The 22,790-nt window shown below is 42.2% G+C and overlaps 1 protein-coding gene across 2 annotated transcripts in view; it reads left to right on the top strand.

Annotated features, from left to right (window-relative positions):
* The window catches only part of csnk1da (casein kinase 1, delta a), a 30,743-nt gene extending 8,085 nt beyond the window's left edge, over window positions 1–22,658 (top strand). Inside the window, exons 2-10 of one of the 2 annotated variants that reach the window (XM_053616513.1) lie at window positions 6,562–6,672; window positions 11,502–11,650; window positions 12,504–12,732; window positions 12,888–13,058; window positions 13,687–13,835; window positions 14,822–14,990; window positions 16,596–16,708; window positions 17,386–17,433; window positions 21,030–22,658. In XM_053616513.1, coding sequence (XP_053472488.1) covers window positions 6,562–6,672; window positions 11,502–11,650; window positions 12,504–12,732; window positions 12,888–13,058; window positions 13,687–13,835; window positions 14,822–14,990; window positions 16,596–16,708; window positions 17,386–17,418 — 1,124 coding nt within the window. In that variant the 3' untranslated portion in view covers window positions 17,419–17,433; window positions 21,030–22,658. The remainder of the gene's footprint in view (window positions 1–6,561; window positions 6,673–11,501; window positions 11,651–12,503; window positions 12,733–12,887; window positions 13,059–13,686; window positions 13,836–14,821; window positions 14,991–16,595; window positions 16,709–17,385; window positions 17,434–21,029) is intronic. The other variant, XM_053616506.1, reaches the window with a different exon arrangement.
* Window positions 22,659–22,790: the final 132 nt, after the last annotated feature.

Raw genomic sequence — 22,790 nt, 5'->3', positions numbered from 1 at the left:
TATACGTTTAGTTTGAAGACGACTTAAATGGGAGAGTTTTTAAACACGGGTACTTGAAAGGACGCACAGAACTTGTGATCGGATGTTAATACCGGATGCCAACAAGGCCCCTCCCAAGGCGCTTTGATATTCCAATCATTTCTTAGTATCGTGATGCGTCATTATATTTGCCGATGTTTTTTAGTTTTTTCTTTGCGGCTGCCAATCGTGCTTACCTTCTTTACTCATCTGCTCTTATGACCACGCCACACAGTACCCTAGTTTTATTTTTTTTTGTTAACTATATGCTATGCTTTATGAAAGGATTCCCAGCAGTATGCTAGCAAACGAGCCACGCCCACGCTGTATGATGATGACTAGCCATGCTAGAGTCAATTTCTAACCTCGTAAGCGGGAAGCTGGAACTCAGTTACGCCATTTTCAATTTAATCTAAATGTTCAATCTACAAAATAGGGGGGGAAATCCTGGATGTCTGTGTTGCTTTTGTTCTGTTGGTCTTTTGTTGGTCAGTGCTGCTTTTGTTCGCTAGCAAACATTAGTGATGCATTAGCGTTAATATTCGTGATGTGTTAACTGCAGACCGTTCAGTCGGTGTTCCAGATTTAACCTAGTGACGTTTCTGTATTGATGGATCTAAAGCAAAACCGGTCTAATCGCGCTTAAAATGGCCGCCCTGAGTTCCTGGGCTGATCGGACAGATTTCTTTGTATTGTTCTTAGTTCTTCTGAAATGTTTATTAAACTTTACACTTTAGGCACTTTAGGAAAAGAAAAAAGGCGTTAAATTATAATCTCGATTCCAGTTGCATTCCAGTTACCTGAGCACAAATTCCACGCGTACGAGTCGTTTTTTTTTTTTTTTTTTTTTTAAGTCCAAACAAAGTTCACAAATTGTCGCGTACAGAATTTGACAGTTTTTCAGATTTTACGCCTACAGATTTGGTGCTTTAACGCACTGCTCTGATTATCACGTGTACATCGATTTCCTTCAGTCGGATTTGTTCACACGGCTACGTTTAACTCTATGAAAGCTTGATTGTAGTTCCTTTTAGATTAGACTTCGCCCACATTTCCCCCAGAGTCGGGGGAGGAGGGAGAGCAGCTGCTGCTCGGGGATTTTAAAATGGCCGAGCGTATTGATTGATCCGCTTCCTGGAACACTTTCTGGTAGAGTCGTGGGGTTTTTCAGTCTCGTTTCGAGCTGTAAAGTTTCATCTTTAACTTTTATTCACAGCGATCCTGTGGAAAGAATTAAAGCCAGAAATTATTTTGTATACTTTTTTTTTTTTTTATCTTCCCTTTTCTTAAATCCAATTGTCGCCTGTCAGTCGAGACGTGTTGTATCATTAATTATTTTCTATATTAATTATGTTTTTCTTTATTCTTGATGCCACTGATCTGATACCTAGTATCAGTATCTGGTTGATACTAGCAAAAAAACAAAATAAAAAACAAAGGTAGATTAGATATCGAAGAGAAAAAAAAACCATATTGGATCCTATGACAAATACCAGAATTTTGGAAAGGAAATGTGTATTTTTGTTTTTTTTTTTTTGTGTGTGTGATTTTATCATACTTTACACTTTATTATATTTACGATGTTGGTGATTCTGGTGTCAAATGTGAAATGCTTCAGTTAAAAAAAAAAAAAAAAATCATTTTAACCATAAACATTTTAAAGGTGAGTAGGTTTAAAAAGAAAAATACAGATGGAGAAATACAAGTTAAACAAGAAAAAAAAAGATTCTGAATTTTTAAAGTGCCCCATTATGCTTTTTCAGATATATTACCTTTCATGTAGTGTGTTATAGAGCAGTTTGTGACTGTAAAAAGTCTGCAAAGTTTCAGCAATCAAAGCGCAGGACAAACGGAGTTATCGACTCCCAAAAGAAGGAACCGATTCTGAACAGCTGAAACGAGTCGTCTCTCGAAACTCGGCTGAAACTCCTCCTTTCACAGAGCCTACTCTGCTCTGATTGGTCAGATGTCCCCCGCCTGTTGTGATTGGTCTAGCGCTTCGCTAGTTTAGAGTTTAGAAACGGATCCTCGAGCGAGTCGTTTGTGAAATGAGAAAAAGAGGTGAAGCTGCGATGTAAATTATGCGAAAATGAAAGTGCGTTTTTTACCTCGGAGGCACGTAAACCTATCGTATGAGACCTCTAAAACAAAATCAGGCACGTTAATATAGCAAATAGGGCGGGGCTCTGGACCACGTTAAATAATCTGCATCTTTGTAAGTTTGTAATATTTGTAATATATATTAAAAAAATGACGTGCATAAAAATTTTTTTATATAAAAAAGTGTTCTTTTATGTAGACACGAGATATTTTTACAGTGCTCTGCTGCTGAGATATTGCAATACCTATTATTTTTTCTCGCATCGTCCACCGCTAGTCATTTTACTTGTGCAGGGATGCATTTTTTTGGCATTTTTATTGTTCCAAGTAGATGATTTTTAATATTTAGAAAGGACATGGTAACACGTGAAAGGTGTCACGTCAAGTCCAACTCTGTTTGCATTACTCGTTATGTTTGCACATGAAGTTTAAACATTAGAAATAACCATTGAAGATCAGAGATTCCACTCCGCCGTGCTGCAGGTCGTCGACGATACGGTCTTCCCGGGCCGTTTCGTAACAGGAACGCGTCCGAACTTGTCCCCTGTTTTATCAGCTTCCTCGTCGGAGAGATTCGACCTGCCGAATGTGTCTCTACACACCTACATTCCACTGACTTGCAGATCACTTGTATTTTAAATACGTTGTGCACGTCAAAAAGGAAATCATTTTATTTATTTATTTATTTATTTATTTATTTACTGTTTGTCAGCTTTTATTTGGCCTCCGGTCACTTCCTGTTCCAGCGTCGTTCCACGTGAGATTTTACTATTAAAGGTGCGTTAGGTAAGATTGATTTGATGTAAATTTTTTTCAAATCAAGATTAGGTCTCAAACGGTTATGTAGCTGGGTTTGACCCCTCATTCCTACCCAAGTTCACAAATCTCCGCCCCCTGGATCTACAGTGGCCGGCAAAATCCAAACATAATAGGAATCAGTTTTCCAAACGGGTTTTCTCGTCCACTTGTGCTGAAGCCGTGGCTTTTCCAGATTACTTGTTCAAGTACGAAACTAGAGAATCGACTGTTGCACCTTTTATAGCTGGGATAAAAAAAAGCGATTTCTCCTGAAGTGTTCACATGCAATTATTTTGTGAAGCTCACCTGTTGTATGTCATTTTGTTGCCCTGAACCATGGATTTGCCCCACATCTACCCCATCAATCTGTGAAAAGTACCCCTACTGACTCCATATGATTTTTCTTACGTATTATGTCCAAAACCTCTCGTGCAGGAGCTGGGATTTTCTCCTCCACCCAGCCTCGGCAGGAAGAATTTGCAGACAGGAGTGTTGCAACTTCATAGCCGTTGCTTAGCTGTCGTTTTGTGTTTTTCCTCTCTTCAGGAGATGACTAGTGAGTGTATTTGGGTGGAGCCTTTGGCTCACGCTCTGCCCCTGAAGTAAAGGAGTGGCCTTTTTTTAAATAATAAACCCAAACCGCTGATGATTAACATCTGTGACAGTCCTGTCAGTTTATATTAAAGTTATGTAATTGGCTGTTTCCTGCTTTCACGCTTCCAGCCCGAAAGGGTTTTTTTGTTCTCCCGAAACATCATTAAATTGTACGTCAGTTATGATTACGCAATCTTGAACGGCTCGGATGAATAGGTGAAGCGTCCCAGTACGTCCGCCCGGCTGACCGTTGGCGGCCATTTTGGGCTGTAAAAAAACAACGTCGGAGTCCTGTCGAAGCCGTTGAGGCGTATCAGTGACGTGTTATTTCTGTGCAAAATATCAGTGTTGGATCAGAGATGCTACTGGATTACAGGTATCCGTCCGTGTGCTCGAAAGTCGAGGTTTGCTGTTTGAGATGAGATGCTGTGAACGTTGACTGAGCGATCCAAATCGTCCCAAAGTGGTTGTCCTGAAACTCGGTTAAAAAGTCGTAGCTAAGATACTTTAGTTTGGAGTAGACAGATTTTAGGGATCTGCGACAAACCTCAACCCGGGCTGTCAATTTGGGAATTTTGCGTAGTGTCCGCTTGGCTTAGCCGTTACCACGTTGAGCTCGTTAAGTGCCTTAATACAGACTCCGGGATATAAGAAGGTGTTTTGAGTTCTTGCGGAAGGGACAGCGGTGTAGTTGTAGTCCATATCCTCCCCGATGTACTGTATCGTGTTTGCACAATAACGCAACAAACAAGGCATCCATGTTTGGCCGAATCATGGCACGCACTTTTCTCGACACACTTAAAAACTTGTTTTACAACGCAAGGTTGCATTAGTAATCGAGTTGTATAACCGCTTTGCGTTGTAGTTGATTCTTCTTTCCAGCTGCGTTTCCTCATTCCAGGCTGTTTCTGATTCTGAAAAGATCGTCTGGCATCTGTGTTCGCGAAACCAGCTTCTACCACACCTCGGCTGACGAGCGCTAGTGAAAGAAATAACCAAAATCAAAAAAATCCGGTGACTGCTATATACACACACACTGTACACTTTGTTTACTGTTGATACTATGAGCGGCCATGTTGATTTGAAACGGCTCGCTGAACTCAGGATTCGAGGAGGCGATCCTGACTTTCGAGGAAGCGTTTTCTTTGGTAGCAGGTCATCACGAACGTCATCGTTCCTCTTCGTATCGGCGATACCAACCTCGCTATTCCACCCAACCCCCAACCCCAGAACGTCTTTGCGAAAGTTCCAAGCATGACGAATCCCAGAATCATCTGGAAGAAGAAAAAATGTCCATCACAGATCATTGCATAACGTAGTTTGATCGTGGTTACAGCGAGGATGAGTTTGAAGTCGAAGAACAAAGACATGATTAGGCATGCAGGGTAAATACCAAACCTCGAACAGACCGAACGCTTCTGTACTCTTCTAGAATGAAAAAAAGAAGGAAAGAAAACCCTGTGAAACACGAACGAGTGTGAACTTCGCCACAGGACGGGAGGACCGAAGGGGGCGGCGGCTCGTAAGCCACGACGTTCAGAACCCACTTGACCTTTTCACCGTTTCTCTTTTAGCCTCCAAACGTAAAAGGCTGCACGTTAAAATGAAAAAACTAAAAAACAAATACATGATAGGTAGCGCTGAATACTCTTTATTCCAAGCCTCTGATTGGTCAGAAGTTTGATTTGGTCAGTTCATTTTTCTATAACGGATTTCCTCCGCGCTCGTACGGCGAACGCTCCATGCACGGATTATCATTTATACGGTGAGGTTTTCTGTAATTGAACATCTACAGAAAGAGTCTCCTGTGTCGGAGCATGTTGCGGTTTCCAGGTAACATGACGAGCTGCGTGACGAGAGAGAGAGTAACGTAAGTGATCACAGGAACTCACTTGTTTCGTGTGCTTAAATGTCAGTGTAAAGGTATGATGCGACACTTTTGAAACAAATTGCTGTGGTGTAAGAGGATTAAAACACTTTGGGACCGGTTCGGTATCGAGTTTCCTGTAACAGCACATGTCCGTTGTGCTTATGAAAATGTTATATTTTCCGTTATAGTACATCGTCTAACTGATGATGGATTAACGCTAATGAGTGATGTCTGTGCAGGACATGGCATGCGTCTGGCCTGTGACGGTGTGTGTGTGTGTGTGTGTGTGTGGGGAGGGTGAGGTGGTAGGTGTAGGAGAACACACCCTCGCCCTTCCCCAATCCATTCATCAAGTCCCACAGACTCAGCGTGGATGTGTGTTTGTGTTTTTGCTGAAAAGGTCGTTGCTGTGTTATTTGCTTTGACTTTGACTCGTTTTTCTCGCAGCGTCACACTACACTTAAGAGCGGGTTGAATGATGGGTTTCAGAGCTCTGCTGTGTTCAGAGACAAATGATGAAATAGCCTCCGTGTACGACACTGTCGAGATGATCAGAGGCTCGAGCAGCTGCTGTGGAAATCCTCCTTCATTTTTGCTTTGGTTTAAGGTTGGGTGACGTGTAAATAGCTGCACGGGCTGGAGTGTGTTATTGCACGAATATCACAGCCATTTACTCACAGTTGCAGTCTTTCATTTAGTAATGAATATGTTGCTCCTCTCAACCGCTTATGGTTCCATTTAATGTCGTGGAACATCAGAGACAAGTTAGTTCCTCTTCTCAATTTTATAGCCACGATAAACAGTTGCTCTCTCTCTCTCTCGCTGTCTCTCTCTCTCTCGCTGTCTCTCTCTCTCGCTGTCTCTCTCTCTCTCTCTCTCTCGCTGTGTCTCTCTCTCTCTCGCTGTCTCTTTGTCTCTCTCTTTTTCTTGCCGTCTCTCTCTCATGCTTTTAATTCTCCGTTCCAATCAGTTGAGGAATTTTCTAGAACAGCAGCTCGGACGGTCGTCCAGCATTTTGACGGATTGCTGCGGTGTAAGTGGAATAAAACACTTCAGCGCTTCTGTTGAAAAAAAAAAATAACTCAACCTCTGCATGGTCACAGTAACTCCTCTTCATCGTTGATTGTTTTCCTGCAGCGGCATGATCCGTATTGATTTCCCGTTCTCTCTCTGCTCTCCAGGCACAGACATCTCGGTCGGAGAGGAAGTCGCCATCAAGCTGGAATGCGTGAAGACGAAACATCCTCAGCTGCACATCGAGAGCAAAATCTACAAGATGATGCAAGGAGGAGGTAGGAAACACCGGTGTACGGTTTAAAAAATAAATAAACAAGCAAACAGTCGCCCCATCACGCTTCTCATTTACATTAAACGCACTAAACTGTTAAGCTCCGCCCACTTCTTTGTCGACTGTATCTCCTGGAAAATGAAAGTGGCTCTGTGGCTGTATTTGGAGGCAGGAAGTCATCGGGTCATGTCCATCCGAGTCGCGTGCCATCACCCCCAAACAAATTACACCGTTTCACCCGAAGAGCCGCCGTTAGCATGTGTCGGTATCCTAGCAACGTTGTGACGTGTGTGTGTGTGTGTGTGTGTGTGTGTGTGTATATATAGATGTGAGACTGGTGAGACAGACGTCGGGGCGTCACAAAGAGACATGTTTTATTTTAATTTAAAGTAATGTAAAGTTTGATTTATTTCGTGTCACGGGTCACCATCACAGGGTTCTGCCTTCATGTCCTCCACCAGCTCCGCCCCTAAATCTGTTCCATGAATATGAATGAGCTTCCCAAAGGATATTTCTAGTTTGTTTATTAGGCGTAAGGAACCAAACACACACACACACACACACACACACGTGCACTCATCTATCTGCCCCCCCCCCCCCATTTGTTCTTTTTTCCCTCTCCTCTCTTTCTACTTTCCTACTTCTCTCCTCTCTTTCTCTCTCTCTCGCTCTTTCAGTCTCCCTCCCTTCCCTTCTCTCCCGCCCTCTTCCTTCCTACCTCTCTTTCCTTATGTTTTAAACGTTCTCTGTCTCCCCTTCTCCCCCCCACTCTCTTTTTTTCTCTTTCCTTGTTTTACACACTCTCTCTCTATCCCTGGTTTTATTCTCTCTTTCCCTTATGTTGAAATCTCTCTCTCTCTCTCTCTCTCTCTCTCTTTCATGTTCATCAATCCGAATAAATGTTTTCTGACATCTTTTCCCAGAACTCTGTTACAGACGCGTGTCGTATTACTCTTAGCGTTGGTTACGGCAGGGCGACATGACGATATAACACCGATATCCTGAAAAATTGTTACGATGAGCTTTTCTAAGAGATAGATTTGTGTTCTTTTTTTAAAAAAAAAAACAAACAAAAAAAAAACATTTCTAATAAATGAATGTAATTACAAGCTGACTTCAGTAAAACTGTTGTACTTCACGTCTGAAATGGCAAAAGGTTAATATTTTTACAGATTTAAACAATTGTTTCAGTGTTAGATATTCAAATAATTTTTTCGTCTTGCTATTTCTTAAGCCTGTCCTGTTCCTCTAACTCATCCCTCCCCCACACGGGTTACATGAATGGTTGAGTCCAGATGGGTGTGTGTGTGGTGGGGGGTATGTGTGTGTGTAAAAATAAAGCAGGCTTTCTAAGCAATCCGAATCGCAATCAACCGCGCTGTGGTGTAAAATGATTTAACGCCTGTCTGGGCTTCACAGACGTCACTTTGAGAACCACGGGTCTGAAAGTACCAAAAGTACTGATCTCATTGCGGTAAGTAATCGTGAGGCCGTGGCTTTTCTCAGCGTGATGCTTTCAGTTTTTTTTTTTTTTTTTTAAACGTCTTAACTTACCTAATTCATGACGAGGTTACTATACACACATGGTTCTCGTGCCTCTGTGGTAAATCGGTCTTATTATTAAGGAGGCGTAAGGACGATGTAAAACTCCTCCGACACGTTTATACACGCGTTGCGTGGGTTCTGTACGGAGACGGCGATTTCCTGACTTCATTCATCAGCGTTTGGTTCCTGAAGAACAGGAAGCCTGAAGCGGACCGAGACGAGATATATTTATCCGTCTGAGCGCTCGGAAAGGGCTGACCTGAAAGATGCTCGAAGGAAAAACTGCTGAGCGGCGAAAGCTCCACACTGTACAAGGCGAGCACCAGATTTGGAATGGGCATGTGTGCGCACACACACACACACACACACACACAAACACACCAGTCAGCTGCAGCCCTCCTGTGCGCTGATGGCTCTTCCGTCTGTTGCTCTTCTCCCTAAATATCACCCGTGCGGTCATCTAGAGACGGAATAGAAATACAGACCTAATTTACGGCTTACGGCTGCAACTAACAATTCTTTTTATAGTCGGGTAATAAATCTTTTTTTTTCTTTTTAAAGTTAGTTAGAACGTTTCAAGTATACAAAATCAGTGAAATATCTCTCCAGCATTTCATTCAAGACACGGACTGCTTCATATCATAGACCGACTAATTGAAATGAAATGCTTATCAAATGAGATATATATATTTAAATAAGATGTTATCCCTTTTTGTCATAAGTATATAACCATATTCCAGAAGAGCAGTGGAAATGACTTAAGCGTGTACAGCATAAAGTCTTTAGTGTAATGTATATTTACTTTTAAAATCATTTGGATAGATCACGATTGATTTTTTTTGAGGGGGAAAAAACCGCTACTGATTGCTAAAGTAAGATTTCTAACAAAGATTGTAAAAATAGCTGATGTGTACGGAAGTATTTTGTGGATTAATTTTTGGGGCGTCTGTGGATCAGGTGGTAGAGCGGGTTGTTCACTAATTGTAGGGTCGGCGGTTCGATTCCTGGCCCACGTGACTCCACATGCCGAAGTGTCCTTGGGCGAGACACTGAACCCCAAGTTGCTCCCGATGGCAAGTTAGCGCCTTGCGTGGCAGCTCTGCTACCATTGGTGTGTGTGTGAGTGGGTGAATGAGACACAGCGTAAAGCGCTTTGGATTAAAGCGCTATATGAGTGCATCATTTACCATTTAATTTTCGCAAGCTCGTTTCCTAGTGCGCGTTTTCATTTACACGAACGTACAGCGTCTGCCAGATGAAATTTGTGCTGTAACGCTTGCTTGTGGAAACTTGTGGCTAGTTTTATGGGCACTTTGTCACAGATAAAATTACATCCCGACACATGCTTTAAACCGCCGATGCTTTATTACGGCCGTGTACGACCCCAAGGCGCTCTGAGACGCGGTCGACTTCCAACCTGTATCGTTTTACCCAGCGTATCCGCCACGGTCACCCCATCGATGTGTTTAACGGCCTGCGCTTTTATAGTTTATACGACGCAGACCTCCGTATGGCGTTTAATCACGCCGCTGACCTCTAACCGAACGTCCTGCTTCACTCCATCGCTGTACATCGTTTTAACCCCGGTGTCCGAGGTCGTCATCAGTGTGTCGGGAAAGTCCGATCTAGTCCTGTGAAGACGTACGTGATTTCCATGTTCCGCGTTTTAAGCACAAAAATATACCGCGAGTCAAGGTGTTTCTGTAATACACGGGTTTGTTTTTTCATTTTTTAAATATAAAAATTTAAAAATGCGTTATTATATTTAGGCTTAATGTCTACAACAAAGTATAAATCTAAAACCTGTACGAAGTACAACATTATATTTAAAAAAATGTATAAGAATATCACAACGGAGCTCACAATTAGATTCACCATCATACGGAGGCGTAATCATCAAGTGACGGCCGGAAAAAGTGTGCGACCTCCAAGTCCTCTAAGGCAGGGGAGCATTTTATATTAAACGCCGTGAAGATCCATAACCTGCAAACTTTACGAAGCGGAGCTTGTGTGGCACGAAGCACAAGCTTATGTTTATATCCAAAACGCTGCACTGTGTGCAGGTGTTTGGGGAAACTGGTGCGAGTTGCCTAAGAGGTTCGGTTTAAATCAAGTTTGTCATTATATGTTGTATTTATACAACATTATATGTTGTATTTATAAAAACACGACTAGGCTTTGTTGATAGCTCTTGCAGCAAAGAGCAAACATCCTGCTACATGAAGAAACCACTAAATCTAAACGGAAACCAATCAAGTTTAAAATAGCTTCAGGATCCGATTTTAGACCGCGTTGATCGGCCTGCTTTTAAGTCATTTCCGGATCTCACCATGTTTTTGATTATTACTGAGATTTAGACTTGCTTCTGCACCAATTTTGTGAAGATGCACCAAATATCTTCGTGCTAGCGAGCAAGGGTTCTGACGCTTTGCATATTTTGCAAATGGTCTTAAATTTCAGTGTGAGATGGTAAAATGGTTCTGGAGGCTGTTTTGGTCGGTACAAGTCAAGGAATCACGGTCATCATGGTCAAACTGATCTGCAGCTTGTGTGTCGATGACACGGATGCTACGATGCACTCCGTCTGCGATTTGTTTCACGATACTGGCGCCACGATTCGATTCGGTTAGATTGTCCGATTATTTTGAACAAAATTTGAATGAAGAAAAATTATGACTGAAAAGACTCTATTTTTTATTTAAAAGACTCTAGACTTTATTTTTTAATCATAAACAATGCAAAACAATGAGCATTTTTTTTTGTCTGTATAAAACTAAACAACATTTTAAAAAGGCACCAAACAGAGGTTTAATATTGTAAACAAAATGTATTGCAGGTTCACCATACCTTTTAAAAATAAATTCTCCCCAAAATTAAGTCTCTGACCCAAGAAACATGATTGATTGGAGCTGTATTCCCGGTTAAAACGACGCCTTATTCACTGCTACTGTTCCAAAGTCATTATAATGTTATAACGTGGTTGTGTGACTGTGTAACATAAAACGCCTGTCTGTCGTCGCGATCCGGAGCGAACCGGTCGCTTCACAAGCGCAGATGATTCCCGCTGAATGTCCAGACTCTACACGAAAGAACGTGATCATGTGACCAGCAGGTCAGACAGATTGGTACCTCAGGTGTTCCGACAGTGTAATCGCATTAGATATGTAACGGTCCACGGTGTCGCATTTTTTTTTTTCCCACCATGATGCATCGTTACGCTCGTAGTCATTAATAGGGTGCAAACGTTTGTCGTGGATTTTTATTTATTTCTTTATTTATTTTTTGCAGTGGGGATCCCGACGATTAAATGGTGCGGAGCGGAAGGTGATTACAACGTGATGGTGATGGAGCTCCTCGGCCCCAGTCTGGAGGATCTGTTCAACTTCTGCTCTCGCAAATTCAGCCTCAAGACTGTTCTACTGCTGGCTGACCAGATGGTAAATCCTCACGCACACATGCTGAGACACACACACACACACGCACGCACTCGTGCATGCACTGTTTGTTAATTAGAGGGCTTGTGTAGTGAGGTGACTGCTGAAGGAACTAGTGTTCATATTACACAGCGGTGTTGTCTCCGCTCTTTTGCATTGGCGCTGTGGATCCTCTCTTATCAGGTGGCTGATGGAGCTGGAAAGGCCCGAGGCGATTTTAGTATAAAAGGTTTTTTGTTCTGTTACTGATTGAATCATTGCTTCGTTTGTGTCGTGATTTGCATCGCAGGTTTCTCCGTCTCTTCCTTTGTCGGGTCTAATGCGCTTCACCGGCACGGATGTTTTTACCACGCGCTTTATTTATGTAAAAAACGTACCTGATTTCCACAGACTGAGCCAGCATGGTTCAGCGTCCTCCACTTCCGGTTTAGGAAGCGAATGGTTACGTATTAACCGAGGTGTTCAATTTCTAATCCACATCCTAGCAAGGACTTTTGGGAGATTTCATCATGTACGGCACAGAGACCACCACAGTGCTGCCGTGAGTCTGATTTGTCAGAAGGGTCTGAGTCCTTGCATATTGCGTTGCAGCTATTTATTCTGGATGTGGTGCTTCTCAGAGGAGATTTTATTTTTTATTAGCAATACAGTTCCTATATAGTTTGCTGTAACTGGCAGTCATCTAAATGTTCATACTGTTTCTCTGAAGCAGCACCATGACCTTTGACTCTTGTATTTCCGTATACACAACGTTGAGAAGAAAAGGATTTATGTGCTTAACAGGAAATTGGACTAAAATGTAACATTTGCAGTAAAGGTTATCTATAATATGACTCTGTGTGTGTGTGTGTCACAGATCAGCCGTATCGAGTACATCCACTCAAAGAACTTCATCCACAGAGACGTGAAGCCCGATAACTTCCTAATGGGCCTGGGGAAGAAAGGCAACCTCGTTTACATCATCGACTTTGGCCTGGCCAAGAAGTACAGAGACGCTCGGACACACCAGCACATACCTTACAGAGAGAACAAGAACCTGACCGGCACGGCCCGCTACGCCTCAATCAACACACATCTGGGCATAGGTACACACACAGACACACACCTTACAGAGAACCAGACCAAAGGCATAGTAAATCCACTGTCGTGTGAAGGTTTTTAAACAAATTATTATTATTATAATAATGTAAAATTCATGCTGACCGTTTTTGTCTTTTGTTCTTCCCCTCTTCCCACACAGAGCAGAGCAGAAGAGACGATCTGGAGTCACTCGGCTACGTGCTCATGTACTTCAACCTTGGCTCTCTGCCCTGGCAAGGACTGAAGGCTGCGACCAAGAGGCAGAAATACGAGCGGATCAGCGAGAAGAAGATGTCCACGCCCATCGAAGTGCTGTGCAAAGGATACCCGTGTAGGTTCTGACTGTGATTAGGTTCTCGTCGCGTTCTCGCACGTGTCTCAAATCAACACCCTTAAGGCACTTGTTTTTTTTTATATTAGTTAGTGTTTGATCTATCACTCTGGTTTATAAGTATCTTCTACACTAATATGATGAATATATTTATATATATATATGACTAAAATGTTTCTCATGGTCTTTAAAACCTTCTGATCTGAAGGTGTGTGATTAAATGTTTGAAATCGGTGTCGTGGACAAAAATATAATCGTGCCGACGTATTCATTTCATTAGAAAACAAACATTTTATTTACACAAAGATATTTTTTCTTAAACGGACGACGCCAAGAATACATTTCTGGAAATTGTAGTCGAAAAGGGCGTCGACTTTGAAGATGCTAAAATATTAAATTCTTTTATTTATTTATTTATTTATTTTTTTTATCACAACATAATTCCCATAGTTCCATTTGATTACTTTATTATTACTCTAAAATGAGGGGGAAAATGAGTGTGTCTAAACATTTGACAGGTAGTGTATGTATATAGTGTGTCATTTGAGACACAGCCCGAGGCTTCATTCCGTTCTTGTGAATTTTCCTCAGTCAGTGAATTCTTGCTTTCTTCTCTGTCTCCTCACAGCCGAGTTCGCCACGTACCTCAACTTCTGCCGCTCCTTACGCTTCGACGACAAGCCCGACTACTCCTACCTGCGACAGCTCTTCAGGAACCTCTTCCACAGACAGGGATTCTCCTACGACTACGTGTTCGACTGGAACATGCTGAAGTTTGTGCGTGTCCACAGGCCAGACTTCGCTTTAGATTTGTTAAATATAATCGATCTAACCGAGTTTCTACAACAACAGTGTTGAGTTACGCTTGCGCTCATGTGGGGTGTGAAATTCAGAGGACCAAACCTGCAGAAATTAAAAATAAATATATAGATTAGACGGATAAATTAATAAAGGTATGAATGACTTGATAAAACAAATATAAATCATTTTTAATGAAACTTAATCCTAAACTTATTTTTATATTGCCCTTTTTTCTTCATATATTATTTTCTGTATGTATTTTTTTAAAATTTGTTTTTATTCCTTTTAACTTTTATTTATGTGTTTTGTGTGGTTAATAACGCGTTTGTGATTTATTCTCTTAGACCTGACGTTTACGCGTGAGCTCTCAACCAATGATGCACCGGAGCTGCGCTGGGACACGCCTCCCTCATTTCCATATTGCACACGGAAAAGTAAAAATAACTCACTGTATAAATAAATCTAAAAGTAAACGACCGCATAAATAAAAGAACGAATGGAAGAATACATAAATAAAATAAATACAGAAAATAATAAACGGAGGAAAAAATTAATTCAGGATTAAATTGAATTTAAATATGATTTTAGATCTGTTTTATCAAGTCATTTATTCCTTTATTTATTGTCCTGTTATTACATGGGTAATGAACCTTCTGACCAATCATAATTCAGGCCTGTAAATTACGAGCGGAGTGCATGTAGTGTTGCGAGCTATTCATGGCTACATCCTGTGAGCATTGTTACCATGGTAACCGGTAGTGGCTTTACTATTTTTAGTGTTATTTTTGTGAGGGTTTTTTTTTTTTTTTTTTTTTAAAGTCTCTGTGGAGAAAGGAAAGACTCCACACCAGAGAGCTGTTCTAGGAAACGGTAGTCGATTGACAACTTTAACTCCTTTTAAGGAGCTTTCAGAGGCTGAGAGATTTTAGCTGTGGTCTTTTATTTATTTATTTTCCCCCCAGGGTGCGAACAGGGCAGCGGAGGATGCTGAGAGGGAGAGGAGGGATCGGGAGGAGCGTTTGAGACACGGCAGGAATCCGGCAGCCAGAGGAATACCGTCGGCCTCCAGCAGACCCAGAGGAACGCAGGACGTCGCACCGCCCACTCCACTCACACCCACCTCACACACAGGTGAGAATGCTCAGCAGACCAAATAAACATGCAGCGGTAACTGTTTATTTTAGAGGTTACTGGGAACAAAAGTGTGTTGTGGAGGGGGAAAAAGCCAGCAATACTGTATTTTCTAGAGTATTTAACATATTACACCTAGACTAATGAGGAACATGTAAACATTTTGTGGTACAGGAGTTATATAGCCGAATTCCACTCCCGTCCCAAACCATATGCTACTTTACGGACTGGTTTAAAACGTTCCTTTAGATTTGGATGTTTTCTAACCAGCAGCAAGCTGGGAACTGAACAGTCGCTAATATTTATTGCCATGCGTGCGACTTTACTTCAGGTCTGGAGTGTGTGAAAGTCTTGTTTTCATCACCACTGAGCTTTATTTCCTGCGCTGGCAGTGACATTTGTGGTTTTCGGTAGCAGTAGAGTGTCTCCCCTGGGTTCTTGTGAAATTTTTTTGTGTGTGTATGTTCTCAGCTGAGAGGAAGTGGTAAAGTATTTACACACATTCTCTCTAAACAGGAAGTCATGACACAGTGTTGCATTGAGGGACCAAACCGATGTTCCTGATTAGACGGGAGGAAGTAACCAGGAGACTGATGTAAAAACCAAACCGTGTCTTATTGTTTTTAAAGTTCAGAATCGTCGTGTCATATGGGGCGTAAACTGGAGACAACAGAGCTCAAGGTTCTAATTCTGGTGTATTTTCTCTCACCACAAACCTTGGCTACCCTAATTCTTATTTTTTTAATATATATATATATATATATATATATATATATATATATATATATATATATATATATATATATATATATATATATATATATATTTTATTTAAATTCCAGGGCTGTTGTAACATTCGAACAGTTCATGATGTCAGTAACACACGTATGCGACGAAAGTCCTTGCAGTGCTTTGCAGTACCAGCAACACGACGGCCATTGTTCACACGCTCTCCTGCATATCTCATGTACATCCGGAAGATTTTAAATGACATTCACTGAACGGCTCGTCCGAGCCTAGACCTCCCCGTGCGTCAGGTTTCCAAGTCGATTTTGTGCACGGCGACGTTAAACACACCGACCGCTCTGTACCTCTTTAAAACTTCCCCCTGTCATCAGGAGCTGTGTCTCGAATCGAACGCTAACCTCGCATTCAAAAGAATTGACTAGTCTATAAAATCCCGAAGCTCAAAACAGAGCTTTTGGTAGGAATAAAGGCGCAACATGAGAGCTTTTTAAAGTTCAAACACTTTTTTTTTTTAAAATTATTTATTTTTTTTAAATGATAAAATTCCATACTGAGACTCTTACTAACTTGATTTTTAAAATCTTTCCTATTACAATGTTGTTGTTTTTTTTTAGACAGTAAATAAAAATATAAAGGAATTATTTTTGCTTATTTATTTAAATACAACATGGCAATTTTTAACCAAGTTTATAGATATCGCGACACATCGTGCATCATAGAAACGTCTTTAAATGTCGTGATATGATTATTATTTATTCATCTCTAGGTTAAAGCAGTGGTCAAAAGCTCTGTTTTGACTCGTCCTGATTGTAGTCTGTGCTTCACACTAACTCGTCTCGAATGTTAACACACTTTCAGGAATGGAGCGTGAGAGGAAGGTCAGCATGCGATTACACCGCGGCGCCCCGGTGAACATCTCCTCCTCTGACCTGACCGGCCGACAGGACACCTCACGAATGTCCACGTCACAGGTACGAGTCCCGCTCGCGCCACGCTTCTGTCGCTCCTTCCCTCCCTGAGCTTTACTGTCGTCAGTGGTGTGTACGCTGCCTGTAAGTCGTGGCTGTAATTGTGGCCACAGCGCTACTTTCTGCTCTTTCGTAAATCCCCGTCTTTGTCTCCCTCGTCCTCCGGATGCAAACCGAGCGCCACTATTGAAGCCTTACGTGGTGTTTTTCCTCTTTTTATCTGTTTATAAAACTTTTTAAAAAGGGTTTTGTAGAGGAGACGGTGGTAGGGAGCCTTGTCCGAGCACTACGATGCTGTTTGGCAATTTAACTTACTAGCTGCTAGCACGCCCAAACAATACAAAAAAAAAAGGAAGCGTACAGAAGAGAAGATACGGACTCGAGTAAGAGTCGCATTTGACATGTAACTAACTTGTGTTTTCTAAATTAGTATTTTGCCGTTGGATACATGTTGAGACGTGTTATTTGCTTTACTTTATAAACCAGACGGGCTGCTATTACGTAAATCTCTCCTGTTTGTTTAGTGTTTCGTTATCAGTATTTATATAAAAAAAAAAATGTTCTTGGTTCCCGTTTCGAACCAAAAGCACTGTGTTGTAATGTGCTTGCCATTGTTTTCTTTACATCCTCAATGTCTCTCCCCTCCTCCTCTTCCTCCTCCTCCAACCCGCCCACTTCAGAATAGCATTCCCTTCGATCTCCACGGCAAGTAGAGAGGCAGCAGCCGGGTGAGTGACGGCCGGCTGCCATTTTGTGTGGCTGTGTTTTCCTGCACTCGATAAAAACACTTCCTGCCCGCGACCTCACGCTGTCTAATCCTAGCACTTCCTCTTTTTCTTTTCTTTTCTTTTTTTTTTTTCTTTCTTTCTTTGTGTAAGCGAACAAGCTGGGGGTGAGAGAGACAAAAAAAAGAGGCTTTTAATAAATAATAAAATCGCCCTGTTAGGCAGTTCGTTCGATAGCAAGACTGCTGCCTGTAATATTCCCATGAACATTAGCTTCATTATCTTCGCCACGTCAAATATTTTTCCTGCGATTTTTCATTTTGAAAAGCGAGACGTTTCTTCTCTGGCTCGTTTTTCCTGTTAGGATCCGTTGCCTTCACTAATGACTCGTGTGAGGGGGGGAAAATGCAGCGGAATTAAAATAATTTGCCACACTAAACGCCGGAATGTGGTTTGTATCTGTGTGAGTCGTGTGATATTAGATCAGAGTGAAATTTAAATGTTTGGTTAAAAGTTTCTAAATGGATAATGTACATACATCCGGTGTTTTTTTTTTTTTTTTTTTTTTTTAGTGCTGTAACGGTGAAGATGATATAACGGTTATAACCGTAAATAGACGGATTGAAGTCGTATGTAGATGATGGATAGACGTCCGTCATCACCCACAAGGCATTAAAAACAAACGATCGATTTAAACAAAGACCACAGCCCTGCGGTGCTCTTCACTCACAGTGGCTTTTTGTTATTATTTTTTAAATCCGAGATGAAGATGCAAACTAACAGCACACAGCGACGCAATGTGTCCCGTCCACAAGCGTTTAGGATCGAGCCGGCTTCCTATAGCTGAAAGATTGAGACGAGCTTCAGACTGGTTTGATGATGATGCTGTACTGTAATATGGAAATATAACCTTATACCAGTACAGATCAAGTAGGGGCTTTAAACAGGACATCAATTCCACTTCTTATGCTCACTATTAAAGCAACGTGAAACAAAACACATAATCTAAAGCATCTCTCGTTGCATTAATAGCGTGGGAACAGAAAATGAATCGGTGTGCTGTTGGAGTTTTGGCCCTACATGGACTTGAATTCCCACCAGCCCATCTGCTGGATCTGTATCCTTCCAGTAATATTAATAACTTAATGCGACTGCCATGAAACACGTCTATCTGGAGCTCTCCTCACATAACTGACTGTATATATAAATATATATATATATATATAGTAACATATTCAGCTTTCAGGTAAAAATCCCACTTAATCAGAATTTAAACGTACGAGCTGCAGCCTTTCTCTGAAAATGAGTTAGGAAACGCCACTTTATAAAATCATTCCAAACGAAACGTTGAGCTCCCGAATGCTGTGTGTGTGTGAGGTGTTGTGGAGGTGGAGTGAAGGACTAGGATTAATCCGTGTGCTTTTCTCACATCTCTCCGCGCCGCTTTAACCGCCTTCAGCCTTGCCGAGCTGCTCGAGTGCGGACGTTCTTCTTTTAATCCCCGCTTGCGTGCTTGGTGCGCGTTTCTCGAGCGCCCCGATCACGCAGGTACGACGATTAAAAGTCGGCTCGCCTTCACCGACCCCGCGCTCCTGCGACCTGAAACCTGGGGCCTTGTTTATAAACCGACGGGGGCTGCATCACGAGTCTTACCGTGGTCCAGAATCGTAAAGATCTAGCTTCAAGATAAATCCTTAATTGCTGAGAAGCCGAGCGAAGTATATTTGTTGACGATGTAGTTTCGATATATCACGATGAACCTTTTTTTTAAAAATTATTTTCCCCTTCTTTACCTTTAACTTATTTAGTGAATATTAAATAAATCATTACACTTCCTGGGTCTGCTGAATACGTTTAAACGTTAACGTTAAAGGGTCCATCGGTAACTCCTGGGATTTGAACTGGCAACCTTCAACATAACTGTTTAACGTTATAGAAATAATCGATCATTTCACACTTGAGGTGGAAGGACGCCGGCGGTCTTGAGACGTGATGCCGAGACGCCTGCAGACATCTTCTCATCACAGGGAAGCATAACTCGCTCTGATGGAAGCGCTGTCCGTTCTCTTACACGTACATGGGCGCACAGGCAGGCACGACGGGCTAGTGTCGCTGTGATTGACGGGAGAGAGAGAGGCGATAGGGTGAACGCTCGGCTGAAAATATTCACCTACACCTGACTGTTAGCTGTGTGGTAGAAGATAATCGATGCATCGTTTCTCGACTTCACATAAACGAGGCTCCTGGTCTTTCTCTGGCATGCTGTGTGTGTGTGTAGTGTGCATGCAAACGATTTTATTTCTGCTTTACTGCTGCTTGGCATCATGCTTTACTCTTAAGTATAAACCTGTCCATAAGTGTGTAAGTATATCTTCTGCTTCTTTATTATGAAATTGATAAGTTGTTGATTTGAACGTTTAGGTTTAGAAGGTTTTTCCGTGTCCCCTGGGAGACCATTTCAGTTCCTGCTCCAGAGTAGCTCCTTTTCTACAGACGTACCGTACCGATGGTCTGAACGCTCCAGCGTCCGTTTGACCAACAAGAGATGACTAACGTGTGTTTAGTAGAACGGGAACTCCTCCAGGAGCTCGAGTGGAAATGTGCCGGTCGCTCCTCCTCAGCCGTCTCTTCACGTGACTGGGACAAACCCCAATACCGTCGTCGTCGTCTTTTCCACTTCCTGTTTTCGATCAGCTCCAGATATTAGTAACAGCGACGTGTTTCACACTCGTATTATTAAAGCGATGACGTCCTGTTGGATTGGAGCAGTGCGTGTTTCCTGAAAAAGACGAACGAACACTGTTAATTTTGCGCCCTCGTTCGGAAACATGCCCAGCGTGACGTAGTGCTGCGTCTCCGACTAAATCCTACACCCAGTCATCTAACATCTGATATACAGAAGAGACTGTATATAATATAAGAAGAGAGGAATGAGAGCGTGTGCACCAATCCTCTGCATGTATACAGGGACAGACAACTTATTCACAGATTTCATTTCCAAGGTCTTTCCCTTTTTTTTTTATTTCTTCACTTCCTATCTCGACTTCCTGCTGGGGTCTGGGTTTTTTTTTTTTCTTCTCCCTTCTTTGTTTTTACCTCATCGTTTTGTTCGTGTATTAAAATACACATGTACTTACTGTAGAGTTCGATCATCTTTCTTGTTTCACTCGTAATCCATTCGTAGTCGCCAGCAAACGTAAGCTTGTAACCGTAGCGACGCGAATGGCGTGGCAGCTATCGCGGCGGTAGAACGCACATCGTGTACGCTGGGCCTGGTTGTAGTTTTAGACAGTGCAACAGGTGTAAAGATTTATCACAAGGTGGGACGTAGCTAAACCCGGCGTAGAGACCACACCCGACTTCTTAACGTTCAGCTGGTGCAGCCGGCCTCAGGAGCGCACGTTAAAACAGTCAGTGTTTCTCTCTCTCTCCATCACCATCACCATCACCTTCACCTTCTCCCCACTGACGGAAATAAGTCCGCATGGGTTCTTTTTCGACTCCTGAATTTGAAGGATTTTAGTTTTTAAAAGTTCTCACCCCCAGCGCAGAGTGTGTGTGTGATAACGCTGACCGTGTGTGTGTTTGTGTTCCGTCAGGCTCTGTCCCGCGTCACTCCAAGCGGCCTGCAGTCTGCTGTTCCTCGATGAGCGTCTGCGCAGCCGCCCTGAGCAAATCAAAGACACACACAGACTCGACTCGACTTTTCTTTTATTTTCCTCAACACACTAACACAAACTGTCACTGAGGGAGACGGAGACACTCGCACTCACACTCACGCAGCCACACTGGAAATCAAATCAAACAGCTGAGGCACGTCGTCTCCACGTGCTTCTTCACTCTGATCTACAAAGACCTCTGAAGGGGGCGGGGCTTTACGGGGGGGGGGGGGGGTAATGACGGTTCTCTGCCTTTGCAGTGGGCGAAGCCATCACGATCAGCGCAAAAAAAAAAATCCTCTACTCTGTCTCAGACGGAGCTGTACTTACTGATAGCCATCGATCTTGTGTTTCTCTGAACTGATGATTTTTTTTTCTTTATGATTTTAATTTTTTAATCCTTTTTTTCCCTCTCTCTCTCTATCTATTGTTTATTAACGAAGATTAAACTCAGTTTTCACCAGCTGCAGGTGTGCTGATTCATGGGAGTTAACGTTTTAAATAAAATTTAAAAATCCAGGTGGAGGAAAGCGGAGAGTAGAAAACAGGATCGTGTTCATTTTTTTTCTTCCGTTTGATAACGAATATTGTTGTACATTTTTTTGGGGGGGGTCTGGAAATCTCAGCCGAATCGAAAGGTGTTGATTTACTTTTTTTTTTTTTTTTTGAGACTTTAGATCAGATCTGTCGTGTGGAAATAACCAGCGTTTTGACGTTGCGGTTTGTTATTTGTTGTGAGGCGTGAATACAATGCAGTTGCACCGCAGTTCTTTCACGTTTTTAAGCGTTCACATCATTTTTCTTTTTTTTTTTCTTTCCCCTCTTGCATTCCCAGAAGCTGTGAAGTTCACGTTGCCGTAGTCCGGTCTCTCTCTCTCTCGATCACATGGCTGTGTGAGGTTTGGGATTCATGTTGTGTGTGTTTGTGTGAAAGGATTGTAGCATGTTGATTTGGGGTTCATGGGACAGTTTAAGTCCAGGGATTGAATAATGACGAAGTCATCCGTGCCCTTTAAGCGGCTGGATTTTGGGCGGGGCTCGGCGTTGTAGAAAGGAAAGCGGCAGGCTCTTCACTGTAGTTGAGTGTTTAGGCGTTTCTCTGTAGTCGGGATGGGGGCGTGTGTGTGTAGTGCGGAGAGAACTTTCATTCTGTCGTCATGTATATAGGACGTGTAGTTGATCACGAGGTACCTTTTTTCCCCCCGTAGCCTCTTGTTTGTCTCTGTGTGTATGTGTGTAGTGTGTGGGGCAGACTGTAGTGTTTAGAAGGATGATAAAAGTTGCTTCTTTTTTTTCTTCACTAATATTTACACAAGTGGCTCCTGTGCCGGTGCGAGCGAGAGCATATTTTGGGAGCGAGAGATTCTGGGTTTTCCTCTTTTTCTTTCTTTTTTTTTTTGTTTCTCCTCCTTTTGACTGATTTCATCATCACCCAATCACCACACTGTGCTGTATCTGATGGAATGATGGGAATCTTCCTGATTGGGAAGGTTTTATTTTCCTCCTCATTTGTATTGCCACTGTATTTGTGTATTTTAAATTGTGTAAATAAATTAATAAGTACTTGTATGTTCCAGGAGTTGAATTTATTTCCATCAGGCTGCACCAGAGAGCTGCTTTGGGTCAAAAGTACTTCATTTGTTCCCCCCCATAGTTTTAACCTTGACCCTGAATAATCATGTTTCTTTGTGCTCTTCAGTT

This window comes from Ictalurus furcatus, chromosome 2, assembly GCF_023375685.1.
Source record: "Ictalurus furcatus strain D&B chromosome 2, Billie_1.0, whole genome shotgun sequence".
Lineage (NCBI taxonomy): Eukaryota > Metazoa > Chordata > Actinopteri > Siluriformes > Ictaluridae > Ictalurus > Ictalurus furcatus.
This window is presented reverse-complemented; position numbering and strand designations above follow the sequence as displayed.